At 39.4% G+C, this 16,910-nt stretch overlaps 1 protein-coding gene across 3 annotated transcripts in view; it reads left to right on the top strand.

Moving 5' to 3' along the window:
- The window catches only part of Mfsd6 (major facilitator superfamily domain containing 6), a 63,639-nt gene that overhangs the window by 16,640 nt on the left and 30,089 nt on the right, over positions 1–16,910 (top strand). For all 3 annotated transcript variants that reach the window (XM_027925012.2, XM_027925013.2, XM_027925011.2), the window contains exon 2: positions 1,292–2,903. In XM_027925012.2, the coding sequence (XP_027780813.1) occupies positions 1,345–2,903 (1,559 nt within the window). In that variant the 5' untranslated portion in view covers positions 1,292–1,344. The remainder of the gene's footprint in view (positions 1–1,291; positions 2,904–16,910) is intronic.

Below are 16,910 nucleotides of genomic sequence, written 5' to 3'. Positions count from 1 at the left end.
TTGGTATTTCTCTACCAGAGAAAGTAAAAGGAGTTAACAAAACTTTAGTGGATATGCCTTTTAACTTCAGAAGTGTTCATTGAACTAGAGGACACAACTTGTGAGGCAAGACCTCTTGACTCTTTGACCGTTTGTCTATCAGAAAAAAGTGGAAATTTTGGTGTAATATGACACAGTTCCTATAAATTTATACCATTGTACATTGCTGATCTTTCATATGAAACAGCTGTGTCCTAAAAAGGTTTAATAATATTATCTAAAATGTGTCATTGAGCATTTTGGCATTTTGGGCACACTAGATCATGTGTCCTAAAGCCATAATCTCAAGGTTCAAATCCTGGCCTTGCCAATTATTAATTAAACTCCTCAGGTTTTATTTTTCTCATCTGTAAAACAGACAAAATGATAGGCCTGTTAGGATGAATGTGAATTAATGCATTTAAAGATCTTAAAATGTTACCTGGCACAGAGAAAGTGCCCAATAAATGTTCTTTTTTAAACATTAGCAGATTGAATTTGCTATGGTTGGTTGGGTGATTGACTGATGGTGCTAAGGTCTAAACCCAGGGCCTCATGCATATTAGGCAAGCACTCTGCTACTGAACCAGCCTTCAATAAATGTCTGCTACCGGCCCACAATGAATGTTATTTTTGATGATGTTCCCTTAAACTGCAAACCATAAAAGCATATTGGGACTGATGTCTGTAACATTAGCAATGCTTCCTTACTGTTTACCGCTTCCTTACTGGGATGTCTTCTCATGATCCTTGTAACCAACTCCCATTACAGAACACAGTTGGCTTCTTTGTTCTCATTGTGTTTGTCCTGGTGATTAAGCACTTGTTTGTTTTTCTCTGAAAACTGAAGGTTTTTAACTCTCTTTAATTACTAAAGATTTTTAGACTCCATAATGCAGTGGTTTTGTAAATCAAGTGATTGTAAAACCAAGAAACTATAAATAGTGTTTATTTTCAGCTCCCTGTATTAGGTTTAAACATAATCCCTATTACTTGTACATTTTCCCTGGGAATCGGTGAAAAGATTGAGAATGATCCTGAGCTATAAACCTGCCACTGAAAGATGTAATGAGTCAGTGGCCATGAAGGGTATTTAAAATTTTTAAGTTATCTTTCTGTACCAGTATTATATGGCTGTAAGTAATAAATGCTAGTTCTCTCTCCAGTTATTTTGTTAGCTGTAATGTGAAACTCATCTTCCTGCATGATGAAGTCCTATGCTTCCATGTTATGATTTTCATGACTAAGCTGTCTTTAACATTTTGCTTTACAGATCAACAGTCAAGATTTTAAAAGTCATAAGCCTTCTGATGGTGGTGGTGAGCCATGGCGGCAGATGATAAAGTTGCTATCTTAACTGATGATGAGGAGGAGCAGAAGAGAAAATATGTGCTTGCTGATCCCTTCAATGGAATTTCCAGGGAACCAGAACCACCTTCAAATGAAACGCCCTCCTCCACAGAAACATCTGCTATTCCTGAGGAGGAAATAGACTGGATAGAAAAACATTGTGTTAAAATAAACAACGATCTTCTCATTTCCAAGGTTTTTTATTTTTTCTTTTACTCTGCCTATGGCTCTCTTTACCCACTTTTGCCTGTGTATTATAAACAGCTGGGAATGTCGCCAAGCCAGAGTGGACTGTTGGTTGGTATTAGATACTTCATTGAATTCTGTAGTGCCCCCTTTTGGGGTGTGGTTGCAGACCGCTTCAAAAAAGGCAAAATTGTCCTTCTCTTTTCTCTTTTGTGTTGGGTTTTATTCAACCTGGGCATTGGGTTTGTCAAACCTGCTACCTTGAGATGTGTACCAAAGATTCCCCCAACAGCTCACCCCACCAATGCAAGTCACCTGTTAACCGTCTTGCCAACAAATTCTTCTGCTATCTCTTTCCTTACTATATCACCAAAAACGCGTGAGAAAAGGGACTTGTTTCCTTCCAGTGGGCCACCAGTGTTAGAAACGGGGCCCAACATCTTAGATGCTGATATCGTTACGACAGCTTCAACCAAGATCCATGAACCCACTCTGCAGCCCCAGATAGATGAAATCACTGACCTTGTTATGGACTTGAGCTTGAATACAAGCACAGCAACCCTTACCCCCACGGGGAATGTAACCAGGGAGACAACCACTGCTATTGTCACTACCATCAAATCTTTACCTTCTGACCAAGTCACTCTTGTTTATGATCAGCAAGAAGTTGAAGCTATATTCTTGGTGATCTTGGTAGTTGTCATAATCGGAGAATTTTTCAGTGCCTCTTCTGTCACGATTGTAGACACAGTAACACTCCAGTATCTGGGAAAGCACCGAGACCGCTATGGACTGCAGCGCATGTGGGGCTCCCTGGGCTGGGGCCTGGCAATGCTGTCCGTGGGCATCGGGATTGACTATACCCACATGGAAGTTCTCGTGGATGGCAAGGGGTGTAAGCCCCCTGAGTACCGGAACTACCAGATCGTCTTCATCGTCTTCGGAGTTCTCATGACAATGGCCTTGATTGTGGCTACCCAGTTCCGTTTCCGCTACAACCACTTCACAAACAGTGATAGCAAGGGGAAAGAGGTGGAGATCCCTCAGGTGGAAAGGAACAACTCCACGGAGTCCTCTGAGGAGACACCCACCACCATGAGCCACTCGCAGACCTTCAACTTTTGGGACTTAATCAAACTGCTCTGCAGCGTGCAGTATGGCTCAGTGTTGTTTGTGGCTTGGTTCATGGGTTTTGGATATGGCTTCGTGTTCACCTTTCTCTACTGGCATTTGGAAGACCTGAATGGAACTACAACCCTCTTTGGGGTCTGTTCAGTCCTGAGTCACGTGTCTGAGCTGACAGCTTATTTTTTTAGTCACAAGCTTATTGAATTGATTGGCCACATCAGGTAAGAAAATGCTTACTGTTGATCCCCTCAGCAGTGGAGCTTTGTCATTTTATAGTCTAGAGCTCCTTTTAACGTATTTAAGGTATTCTGATTTGTGTGGGGGTAGGGTTGGGTTGGCAAGGAAGCTATCTTTTGCTCTTTCTCTTTAAAATGGAAACCAAAGGAAGCAAGGAAGGAATAACATAGATGGATTATTATAGACAAGCAGGCAAACAAAAAATGGCTGCCTCCCCTTGCCCACCACTCTGGAAAGATCAGTAGGCTATTTATCTGTGTGCTAAGAGATGCTCAAAATAAGTGTTCTCAGGCGTGGGAGCTTAGTGAGCTATATTGTTCCATGGACTTTGAGGAGTCTACCTGAATCAAACATTTATATAGGAAAGTTTCTGTAGATTATTTTTCCAGCCTCCATTTATTATGAACCACTTAATGACAACAGGTAAAGTTTGAATATGTGATGTGTAAAGATGACCACAAGGCTGGGGCTGTAGCCCAGGGGCAGAGCACTTGCCTAGCACTTGTGAGGCCCTGGGTTTAATAAAAATAAATAAATAAATAAAAGTATTGTGTCCAACTACAATTAAAAAATAAATATTTTTAAAAAATAGATAAATAAAGGCATTCAGTCCTACTACAATGACAAAAAAAAATGTAGCTCAGTGATAGAGCACTTACCTAGCATGCTGAGGTTCAGTGCTGTAAAAAAAAACCCAAAACATTATATTTAATGAAGTATGATATGACCCACCATAATCCCTAATCTGTGATTAGAGTAAATCTTTATGTAACTTTTTTCCTAATTGTTACATGAATCTTTGTATCTTTGCCATGAAGACATGGACTATTTAAAAATCTTTCATGATTTCCTTTTATTCAAACAAACAAAAGCTATGAATTCCTCTAGTTTCTTTGTTTTGTAGCGTTTGTCACCGTTGATGTTTATCTAAGGCTGATCAAACCACACCTTGCTATCTACAAGTTCTTCTGCTCTATTATTGACTCCAAAATATGGAACCAGCTGCATTGAACCACTGCCTTGTAGAAAAGTATGACATGTCTCCCCCTAAACTTTCAAGTTACCATAACCAAAAGAAAGCAACTGTATGTGTTTGTGTGTACATGATGGTCTTGAAACCTGCTCTTTCTATAAGAAATTAAAAAAAGAAACAGTGACAAGATTTAGAAAATATTAATCTTTATTCCTTTCATTTCCTTTCTAACTGAAGAAAATATTTTCTCATTTAAAGTTCAACCTAGAATCATTCTTTCTCCCAAACAATTGTGAATATTTTTCCTTGTGTGGTTTGGTTTTGCTTTGGGAGGCTGTATCCTGTCCCTTCTTTCTCAAATCCTTTGACGCCTTTCCAGGCCATGTTTACATTCTCTGAGCTGTGTGGATTGACCATGATGATTAGATACTTCTCTGCAGCCTAAGTGTATGGATCTTACCTCTAATAGGATTTTAAAAATCTGCCAGGCATGGTGGTACACACCTGTAATCCCAGCAACACAGGAGGTTAAGGTAGGAGGATTGCAAATTCCAGGCCAGTCTGGGTAATTCAACAAGACAGTACTTTAAGGAAAAAAAAAAAAAAGATGCTGGGGTTATAGCTCTACGCTATAGCTCAGTGGTAGAGTACTCTAGTATCCCTCTTCAAACAATCAGGGTTTGTTCCTAAAAAAGTGCCCATTTAGGTGTTACCAAGGAGGGGAGTTCCTAGATAGCATATTATTTAATCAGTCAATAGCATCAATTGAGCACAGACTCAGTATAGAATATACAAATAGGTTCTATTTTCAGAGATATTAAGTTTTTCTCATGCCTAGAAAAGACAGTTCTCTTCCTCCTTTGCGGTTTTGTTTGTTTGTTTGTTTGTTTGTTTTGGTACTGGGGATTGAACCTACGGGGTGCTTAACCACTGAGCCACATCCCCAGTTCAGCAGCCTTTGCCTTTTGTCTGAGGTGTATTTTCATGATAAAGCCCTAATAGCTTCACTACTATTTATGTTAGTGAGTTTACACTTCTGTCTTCCTTTCCTGAGTAGTATTAGTCACTCTTACTTAAAAACCTATACTGCACATAACCTTAATTATTTGGTATTATGTTCAGACACACACACACACAAAAGCATCTCTCTTTTTTTTCTTACTCAATGATGTGATGACAGGAGGTGGCCCCTGTGGTCACCTTGTTGCTTCCAAGAGCCTGCCAGGATTTCATCAATATGTGGTCATTTGCCTCTTTCAAATATTCTGTTCACTAAAGTAATATTAATTATTTTAAATATATTTAAAAGATTCTGGTTGTTAAAGTAAGATTATTCCTGCATTTGTACTCAGGCAAAACAGATATGCTTCTCTTGATAACAATTTTGGGAGCCCAGTCAAGTGGTGATTGTTGAAATTTGGTGACTTAAATATGTTTAGTGGTGACAGTTTAAAGTCAATTTTTTTGTGTGTGAGTTGTACATGGACAGAATAGTCAGAAATCTATTTTCACAAAAAATTTTAATATAGATTTAGAATGAAGAAAAACCCACATCATAAAGCAGTTTTTAACACAGCATGTACACTTTTGAACCATTTAGTATTTCAGGCCCAGTTTTTCAGAGAATAACTTTTCAGTCTAAACACACACATACACACACACAGTAAATGGTTTCTGATTTTGACTTTGGCTTTTGTCCCTCTCTAAACAATGACTTTCTCCAGCAAATAGGATAGTATATATTTACCCTAAAAAACTAAATTTCTTGTATTTGGGGATTTACAGAAAGTTTATTTTTAAGTCCATTTATATCAGGATGGTTAACTAGAGATATAAATGTGTCTTAAGGGTGTATTCACCTTGCAGAACGTTTCAACAACTGTGAGTAGCGTCATGACCAAAACAAATTGCAATAAATGATCTGTAAACTTGTAAATTGTTATTATCTAAGATTAGGCTATGACTTATGTTATTTGATTTAAAATTATTTCCATTTTAAGGGACACAGATAAATCTAACACACATAAATCTACTCAATCTAACACTTAAGGTCATTTAATCTTACATTTAAGGTCAGTTTTGCCTGCAGCTGTTATCTAGAGAGAGTAATATATTTATTATCCATTGTTAGCCATAAGTTACTACTTAATAGTAGTCATGTATCCAAACTAGCCAGTCATTTTGGGAAAGAGGGAAATACATGATGCAAATAGCAAGAGGAGGAGCACCAGGCTCTGCTGAGGGGGCGTTGCAGGCAGACCCAGAGCAGAGTCAGCTGCTGGGCAACTGGCTCAGCTGAGCACACACTTTGGAGAAATAGCAAAAAGCATTAGAAGAAGGAGGAAACCCCACAGCTGGAGTGATCAGTTTGAGCTGGGTGGCCCTGAAAGACCCAGAGAAGATCATGTCTGAGTTTTTTTTTCTTTTTTTTGGTAGCGGTGGTGGTGTTTGGAGTTTCCCAGGATTTGGTCTCCTGGGCTCAGCTAATGTAGATTCATCAGCAGTGCTTTGGAGGCTCCTGATGCCCAGGCTGTACCCAGACCAATTACATCACACCCTCCAGGCAGCTGCACTTTTTAAAGCTCCCTAGTTGATTCCTGTGCCCAGCCTAGGTTGAGAAACGCCAACTAATAAGAGGCGTAGACGAAAAGAGGAGTAGAGGAAGGGAGATGGGAAAACCGAGGGCATTTTTCTCTTTCTAGCTCATGCAGCATATTTGTATGAGTTTTCAGAGACAGCTCCCTCTAATCCTTCCAGGTGGTTCTTTCCTTGATCTCTGGTAGTTTCCTCACATCCATGTGTTGATTAGTACTCACCTGGAGGCTCCAAGGGAACCCCCTGCAGATCTCTGCAGCTCTCTCTTTGGATCTCTCCACTACAGTACTCTTTCCAGCTTCCCAGACTCTCTACCCTGACTCAGGAGACCTCTCAGCCTCATTAGGCAGAGCCTCTGTGAGATGCTACATCTTGCTTGTGGATCCACCACTGTGGATCATCATCTCCTCCCAGTGTCCTGCTAACTTGTGTCATAGAGAGGCTGTTGAGTAGTACCCTGGATTCTCCACTTTTTTGTCACCTCTTTAACAAGTCCCTGAATTGAGACAGATTGGTGACTGTTTCCCTGATTAGATGCTGACTTGGACACCAACACTTATTTGTTTAGGAAGACTTCTGATGGCAGTTGCCACAATGACACCATAGCATAGAAATAGAATAACTCAATTATTTATTGAGGAACAAAACGAGCTAGGGGTGGTGTTGCATGCTTGAAATCTCAGCTACTTGGAAGGCTGAGGCAGAGGGATTGCAAATTCCAGGCAAGCCTGGGTAATTTATTGATACCCTGTCTCAAAATAAACTAAAAAAGGGCTGGAGATATAGCTCAGTGGTAGAGTGCTTGCCTAGCATGTGGGAGGTCTTGGGTTCAAAACTTAGCACTGCAAGGAAAACAAAACAATGGTGGACCTTAAACAACTTTTTCCCTTCTGATTTCTTAAAGGAGAATTAGTTCTTTAAAAATATTTTTATCCCATTAAAAAATGTTTTGAAAGAGTTAATTTTCATAGTAAATTTTAAATTACATGTGCTCTAGAGACACAAATATTATTCCACATTATTTAAAATCAAAACCCTCCATATTTGTTCGATTTTGTTGAACAGTTACTTAGACCTAGAGAATCCCAGATTAATAGGATGCAGAGAATAGGCACTAAAGAAAAGGACAATGGAAAATACAGGAGATGTTGAAGTCGAGATGGATGCTAGATCAGTGAACTTTCTCTGGAGGCAGTAGGGAGTCATAGCAAGGCTCAAAGCAGGGTAGGGCCATTGATTTTCTTATGGGATGGTCACTCATGTGCAGTGTGCAGGGTAACTTTGAAGCTGGGAGCCCATTCAGAATATTCTTTATATATATATATATATATATATATATATATATATATAAATTTCTTTTTTTTAGGTGTAGATGGACACAACACAATGCCTTTATTTTTATGTGGTGCTGAGGATCAAACCCAGATCCCGCCCGTGCTAGGCGAGCGCTCTACTACTGAGCCACAATCCCAGCCCCTCAGAATATTCTTAAAATAGTTCAAGTGGCATGTGGTACAGGCCTGAACTACAGCAGTAACAGCAGAAATTGAGGGAAAGGATATATTTGGGAGTTAAAATTCATAGAATATTTTGGATATAGGAGATGAGGTAGAGACTTCCACATTTCCGACTTAGGTATGGTAGTTTCATTATTCCATAGGAAATTCAGAAAAGAGATGTAGATTAGGAAGAAGGGGCATATAATGATTTGTATTTAGTGTTAGGTTAATTTGAAGTTGAAACATTTAGAGAGGTCAAATGGGGGATGTCTGGCAGACAGTTGGCATGTACTGACATAAGCTTGAAGCTTAATGGAGAGGTGGGATTGGGGGTACATATTTGGGACAGTTAGAACTGCAAACATGTATAGGATCAGCAAGGAACTTTTGTGGGCTAAGAAGAGCAGTGGGTTGAGGGAAATAAATTATAGTTATCTCCAAGATATCATTCTAAGTTTCTGATCTTATTGAAATATTGGTCTGTACTTTATTACTCAAAGCGTATCACTATGCTCCAAATATTCAGTGTTAATGGGGGATTGTGTTGTTTGTCCACCAGTATGGGTTCAGAGCTGGCTTGCCTGGTTCTGGGTCCATATCTGTACCTTGGAACCATGTGGCCATCAACAATTTACAGAACATTTTGTATCTCTGTTTTGTCATCTGTAAATAGGCATAGTATTAATACCTGTCTCTTACCTTTTTTTATGAAGACTAAATGAGATAAAATGTGGCAATTGTTGTGACTGGCATATATTAGGAATTTATCTAATTTTTTGTTATTTTATGTTAATCTTCTGATATATTACATTGCTCATAACTTAAGATCCATTGAATCTAATAAAGATACAAATGACAGCAATATCATAAGTGTATAAATCATTAAGGCTGCCAAGTCAAGTCATTTGAGGTTTTCAAAATACCCAGCATTCCCCCTCAACAAACATCTTGGGCAAATTGAGATCCTACTCCAACAATTTATAATGATTTTCAAATGTAGATTGACAAATTAAATGAGATTATATTTAATTGGAATCATGCTACCTGGTGTAGCCTTTGTATTAGAGAATGTTTTATTCTCCTTAAAACATAAGATGGTCTTAAAGATTAATCTAGTCTAGTTAATCAGTACTTTTATCATTTGAATTTGTATGGTGTGTATCCAAAACTGGTGATTTGATGTATTCTGGCTAGTTAGTGAAATGGTATGTGAAGACTCTTAGCACTGGTGAAATGAGGCACACTGGCCCCTATCTGCTCTGCCAGAGTGGTATGTGTCATTGATTGTGGCTTCAAACTCAGTATGTGATTGTTCTTGTCATATATAATAGAATACAGAGGAGCCACAGCATCAGCTCTACAGTGTCACCAGTCTTGGGTTTTTAGGATGTGAATGAATGAGTGCTCTCTTGCAGCAGGTTGGGAGTTAACTCAAAAAACCTCAGGAGGGTGATTGCAGACCAACAGAGACTGTGTATTTGCTTTTCGTGTAAGGGACACTTCATGGTTCTTTGAAGTTGCCATTATACACAACTCAGTTTTCTTATTTTTGTCATATTTTTTATTCATTATATAAAATGTATGGTGAAGCATAAATAAAAAAGTAAAGCCACAGTACAAGTCCTAAAATTGGTTATCAGCCAGGTATTTCTATAGGGGTTAACAATTATATCATTACGTATTAACTCTATTGTTTTAATTTTGAAAGGGAATATTCAGGTATGATAAGCAGCTTGTCTTTCAAAAGCAGTTGTTTGATAAAAGACAGTGTTTTTTGTTCTGTTTTAAATTCTGATCTTTTTGTACAAAATCATATAGTGGAAAGAGGTGATATTCATGGTTTCTCTCTCTTTTCTATACTATGTATTTTGATAAATACATGCTAATTTGAAATAGATTCAGAGAGATGATAGTTCAGACCCTCATTTTAAGCCTTCCACCCTTCAGGGTTGGTCTTGGAGCCTTGACCTGGCTTCTGTCCTGCCTTTGCTTTTTTACTTAATTGGGCAGTCTTGCTAGAGAGAGTTCAAGAGAATTTATGAAAGCTCGGTGGAATCAGGCCTTAGCAAAGATGCAGGAAGCAATAGGAGCCACTGCTGCTGTTTTTGGTGGTGGTGGTATTGGTATTCCATAACCCTGACAACCCTGAATGCAAGTTATTTTAAATTCATCAGAATATTTAAGAGAATGTAGACTCTATGTATTTCACGTATTGAAAGTAGACTCCAATATGTTCTATGCTCCTTCAACACATTATCCCCATTTAAAGGAGTAGATTTTTTTTTCTTTTGTGCTGCCAGACTTTCTCAACTGATGTTTCTCAGAACCACAGAATACAGAGAACGGTTTGAGTAACTGGTTCTTCAAGTCTTCCAAGGATGGTACATAACTAGTACCATGTGGATGCATGAAAGAGAAAATAGTTCATTTCCTATGGTGGATGACTTGGAATGTAAGGTCTGACTCTTCTCCTGGTATCTTGGTTTTGAAATTTTATTTGCAAAGTCAGGTGGGGAAAAAATGATAAATCCTTCTCTTTTCATCAGGATAACTTACAATTATTCATAACATGGTAGTATGGAAGGAGTTAATGCTTCCTATAACTGATTGACTGTGTGGACAAAAGGAAGATTGTTTTTCCTCTTTCCCTTTGAACTGTAAGGATTAGAACTGATATTTCAAAACAACCTGCTTTTTCATGTGGGTAAGTAATTAACCAAAGGAGATAGAGCACATATTAAGCACTGGTGCCAGGGAAAAATAAAGTTATCCTGCCTCCATCTTGATCAATCAAAGGGTATGAATTTTAATATTTTTAAAATTTCTTTGTGACTTAAGTTAAAATAAAAACACCCACACAATAACACTCTCCAGAAGTAGTACTGCTTTTGCCACCATCCAATGACCAAGATTTTCCTGTCCTGTGACAAGGTCTACTTCCTGAGATCAGGCTGAGATTAATATCATGAAGCTTCATCTGAGTTCTAATCATCACAGAATTGTTACAAACTCTAAAGAATATGCTGTTGTATCAATAGGGAAAGCCAGGTTGAGCCACAGCTTTCGTTTGAGGGGTGCTTCTAGAACTCTAGACTCTTGAGCAGAGTATTCTGCCCATCAGAAAGACGCAGACATTGAACTTTGTTTACTGCTATAGTTCCAACAGTTTGGCTCCTTAGCTTCCTGAAAAACAACCCAGCTAGATGGTGGGGCTAACTGGGAGAGGTAGGTATCAGTAGTAAAATATTCCTAGTGGCTCTTTGGGATCTAAGTTTGAAAGAAAATTATTTGGCAATGCCAATGATGTTTCAGAGTTGAGGAGGGGTGAGGGTACATTCCATTTATAAAGAAACTAATGAAATAGATTATGAACTGGAAATTCCAAGTTGGCCAAAGATAGGAAAGCTATAGCGGCAGGACATTTATTGATGCTTCTGGGTCTGCCCAACCCACTGACATTGGTGGGAGTACAAGAGAGAAATAATTGATTCTGGTCTATTTGGCATTTATACTGTATCTTAAAAGCTGAGCTTAAATATCAACAACCTAGAGCGACATGTAAGACTGTACTGGTTCAAGTTTAAAATGAGCCAGGTTTCAGGGGATGAGGAATTTTGGAACCCGGGAGTCTTAGATGGGTGGGAATTTAGGGACTCCCCCTGCACTGCTCTCTGAACATATGGCTGGCCTGTGTAAGCCACTAAGGCAGGTTGTGAGCCATCACCACAAGCGTGAAGAGACCTCCTGTTTAATGCAGTCCTGAAAACTTCAGAAGAAACTACACAGATGTTCACTCGCTCTCTCCCTGATTCACAGGCACAGTAAAAAATAACTCAAAAGGATGTCTTGACATACAAAGTATAAAAATTATCATGCATTTAGAGGGCTCTGAGGTGGAATTATTATGTCAACACAATGACTATTATAGAGTGGAGCTGATTAGAGCTTTTCTAGTTACAGAACATGAAACTGGTGACAAGATCTTTTTTTTTTTTAAGCTCAAAGTGCAATGGGCAGCCTTCTCTTAGACATGAATGGTTGGATGAGAACATAAGGATAGGTCAGTGTGAGCTCATCACCACTGGATTTTGTTTTTCATTTTGTATAAACTGGCAAACTTCAGAGTTGTTAAAATATAAGCAATTATGGATTATTTTTGTCTCAGTTAATACCTGTAGGACATATCTCACACATGTAGTCTATATCATAGCACTTACCAAAACAAAATCAAAAAAAACATCTGTTGATAAAAATAAGCCATATAAAAATCAAACTGTTGGAGCTGGGTTTGTAGCTTAGTGGTAGAGCACTTGCCTACCACATGTGAGGCATGGGGTTCCATCCTCAGCACCACATGAAAATAAATAAATAAAATAAAGATATTGTGTTCATCTAAAACTAAAAAAAAATTCTTAAACTCTTTATATATTCGTTAATGCCATTTCTTAGGGCTTGGTGACTGTAAACTTCCATCTCTGTCATTGCTTACATATAAAATAATTGTAATTGTAGCTATTATTATTTATATGTGGGTAGATTTCTACTTTTCTATTTCCCATTTGACCTTCAAAGATGTTGATACCCATTTTCATAGGAAAAGCCTCTTAGAGTTTCAAGTATAGATTCTTATTATTGAATTATAAACCATGGAATATAAAAAATAGATGAATTTATGATCAGGAGTTGAAGTGAGTAATTTGGTCTTTGTAGTTCCTTGAAAGAACAGTTTTGCAAAGAAATTCATTACCATATAATATCATAGCTACCAGGATGACTTATGACAACACTACCTATAATCAAGTTATTCATAGCTCAGAACAAAAGACCATTGTTGCCAGGCAGTGCAGTTGCATCCAGGGCTTTTAGTTAGTGGTGTCACTTTTGGTTTCTCTTTATCTTCAATTTCTGGGTCAATGAGGCAACTCCCTTGGTTAAAAAGAGCAGGACTAACTTCACCTGTGTCCTCATTTTTGTGGTTGCAGACTGCCCCAAGAATACAACTAACAAGGGCCCCTAACAGGCCAAGGTGATGGTCAAGGTGTGCACTGGACAAGAGCAAAGATGCTCTGACACATTCATTACCTAGGTGGTCACTGTAGAGGCCAATTTAGCAGTCTGTATTGATGCTGAAGTTGGATGTTAACTTGTGGCCCGAAAATTGCATTTTAAGATAAAGACTCTGTGTGGGAGACCAACCTTGCACATGACTGAGTCACACTCCCCAGCTGGGTGGTGAGGCGCTCAGTTACAGAAATGTGGCAGAGCTTTCCCCACTCTTCTTGGGTTCAAGGGTCAGTGTCTCATGCATGGGTGTGTCTTGCTACAGCCCCCTGGGTGAAGCTATGCTCACCTGTTCCTTTGTAATATAACCCCTTGCCCTGTTTAGGATAGAATCTTCCATGGAAGTGCCTTGTGTGTGTCCGGTTCTCTTATTGTGCCCTTGGGTGTGGCCTACCCAGGAGTCAGTCAACCTGCTGACAGTGGACAACATGAAGATAGACTCAGCCCCCTGAAACCTGACCCCTTGCCTCATTTGAATAGCTTCTCCTTAATAAAAGGGGTCAGCGTGTGTGCTCTCGCTTTCTCTCTTCCTGCAGACCCTTAAGGTCAGAGGAGCCGTCACAGAGACCCCAAAGAAAAAGGTGTTTGTGTCTCTTGTGTGGTTATTTTGCGCAGCCCAGTCAGCCCAGTTCAACTGGAGTAAACCCTGAGCCTTTTAGAACAGAAACCCAGCAGACTCACCTAGAGGACCTCTCACACACCTGCAGTAAGGCATGCACTTGGCTTACTCTGCTTTTCTTATGGTAAAAAACAGAAACCATATTAGCACCCTGTTCTCTGGTTTTCAGGCTCCAGAAAATTTGGGAAATAATTGTTGTTTAAGCCACCCAGTCTATGGTTTCTTGCTGTGGCAGCCCAAGCAAACTAATATACATCTCTAAACAGAGAGTCAGCAAGAAGAGGCTAAAGTGGGTGTAGAGCCTTTGGATTCTCAAATATTCTTAGAGTCAAAGGTCACTAGCATAGGAACCTGTGGCTTAACCCAGTAGGAATGAATCCAGGACCACCCTTAATTGTTCCTGCATGTGTGTACATTTCTGGTAGCATGCACCTTGGTTGGGCACATCCACCCTGCAAGCCTAAGAAAGAACCAATTTACTATAATTTGTCCAAAATTTACCTTTCTGAGAGGAAAGTAGGATATCGGCTCAGGTTCTCTGGCTTACAAATCTCATGGTCTTTTATAGGTATCAGACACTTATATTAGTGTCATCGAAGTACATGGAGACTAGTATCATTATTATTTAATTACTATTAGTTGAATTAATATTAATTACTATTAATTCATTACTATTAATTATTTTATTCTTGGCTCTGTTAATGATTTTTTGTAAAAATATAATATGTTTCAAATATAGGTAGAATATTATAGCAAATCTAAGTGAAACAAGATTTTAAGGTAAAGTGATCATTAATGTATAAGAAAAAGATCACCTTTAAAATTTCCCTAAAGGCTTGTGATCAGGATGGGAAGGCTTTGCCAGTGGTGGAGAGGCCTGGGACAAGGCAGCAGAAGACCCAGCTGTGCTGTTCTGTGATGTTTAGCTACATGACTCTGGAAATTTGGTTCACTTTTCAGGACCTTAATTTCCTCTGCAATAAAACTTCCAGGAGATTATCCACAGGAATAAACAGGGAACTAACTGGGAAAATGCTTTTAAAAAAAAGGAGAATATGATAGAAGATTGAAATATTGGTATGAGGGGTATAATTCTGTAATGTTACAAAAGGAGGGACAGGAATGCTTTGAACAAAATTTATTCAGTTGGAGTTCCTATTTAAAAAAAAATAAGAGCAGAATTTCTTATAAAAGTTTACTAATTGACAGGCTTAGGGTAGGAGTTTATTATGTTATTTTTTTTTCCTACTTGAAAAATGCACACCTTAAATTGTACTTCAGACAGAATATGTTTAGCATAGGTAGGATTGCATTAAGTTTGAAAACTAGAGCAAGTTCAAGAAAAAGAGGAGGTGACTCAATACCCAGTGTGGCCTTTGGGGAGTTAAGACTCTTCACAGTGAGTCATGTGGAACTGCATCAGGAATCAGGGAATGGAAGAGATCAGGACTCCTTTCAGTCCCCTGATGGAATGAGGGGTGAGCCCAGCTCAAGCTACTTCCCAGCCTGCTATAGAGGCCTATAAGACCTAGATGATGGATGCAGCCTGCACCTGTGGTTAGGGAGACTTCTATCAGACCCTACCTCTGCCACTCTTAATCCAAATGCACAGTATATCCACACTAATTCTGCCAGTCTTCTGCATAGGGCCTTACCTTAGAGAAGAAAAATACTCTTCCCTTGGCTATGTGTATGTAAGCAGTGTCCCTGGTTTCTGCTTCTTTCCCAGCCATGCAGTCAACTCTGATTATTTCATCTCAAAGTTCACCTGCTAGATGCAGCCCCCATTTGGCCTGCAGGTAGGGGTGGAAACCCTGGCCCACCCTTTATTCTGGCTCAGCATTGATTTCTGTGGCTACTTCAGCAGAAATGGTCTTTTGGCCCATTTCATCTCATAACACATAATTTTGCCTTTGGGTAAGGTTTTCTTTTGAGATCCAGGATATTAGACAGCTGCTGCATGGCACTTGCTTTTCTAGTTTCCTCTTAGCCCAGTCTTTGCAATGATTCATCAAAGTTTAAAATGTTAGCCATGTTCTAAAGCCAACACGAACATCCAGCCAGCATCCTTAATCCAAATGCACAGCTGTGTCCAGAAGTATATCCACACTAATGCTGCCAGTCTTCTGCCATAGTGCCACAGTCCGGCTGCAGCAAAATAACCGGGGGGTGACGAATAACTTGTAAACGTTGATACAGCAGGAGTGGGAGCCGTTTATTGCAGGACAGGAGCAGTATTTATACATTCCACACAGCTTATCTAATTAGAATAAACTAGATACATCAGTCAACCAATAAGGAATCTCCACACTCAATGGCTTGTTTTTGTTACTTCTCAAACCACTCCCTCTGGCATTTTGCCAGGCACCATCCAGACTTGTTTACGAACTCTAACATTCCCCTGGCAAAATGCCAGGTGTTATTTTGACTTGTTTACAGACTCTAACATTTCCCCCTTTTGTTTAATTTAAATAACGACCATAGTGGTTTTTACAGAAACACCATAAATAACCTGCTACAAACAGAAAGGGAGGATACAAAATGCCACAATACCAAGCCAATTGATGGCTCCATGCAAGAAGCCCTTGGAAAAATTATACCAGCAATGACACTGTTAGCAAAGATACCGAGTTACAATTTGTTATAGATTACAGTTTGTTGTCTCAGTCCAGGTAAAGCAGTGTCTCAACAGATTAACTGACAGTCTAGGTAAATCACAGTCCAGGTAAGTTCTGCAGGCAGCTAGCTTAAATCACAGTCCAGGTAAGTTCTGCAGGCAACTAGCTTAATCCGAAGTCTCGTCTGTTTCTCAGCCGAAATCTTGTCCGGTTTTCAGCAACACTGGAAATTTTTCCACCTTGGTCTTTACTGGCACTGGGACGAAGGCAGGAACTCCGGATGGCTAAAGAAAATCCTGTAGCATTCTACTAAGAAAACAACCTTCTGAACAATTTAGTACATTATCTCAAGGTTTTTTTGCATTTGAAATAAGCATTAATAGTGCTCATTACTCATCAGCTTCCAGGTGTGGGAGAACCATTGTAGCTTAGTTATTGGCATTGAAAATGACCAAACATCAGGGACACCAGTAGCGTCTTCTGCTGGCTGTAGTGCCTGGGCAGCCCCAGATGGCCCTGGGGAGTGTCCCGGACTCAAACTGCTTCCGGACACAGGGAGCAAGAGCCTGCGAGACTGTGCCTCCAGGTCAGGTCTAGATTTGGGATCCCAGCAGTGGAAGAGCCAG

Source organism: Marmota flaviventris, chromosome 11, assembly GCF_047511675.1.
Source record: "Marmota flaviventris isolate mMarFla1 chromosome 11, mMarFla1.hap1, whole genome shotgun sequence".
Lineage (NCBI taxonomy): Eukaryota > Metazoa > Chordata > Mammalia > Rodentia > Sciuridae > Marmota > Marmota flaviventris.
The sequence above is the reverse complement of the archived record's forward strand: the minus strand, read 5'-3'. Positions and strand labels throughout refer to the sequence as shown.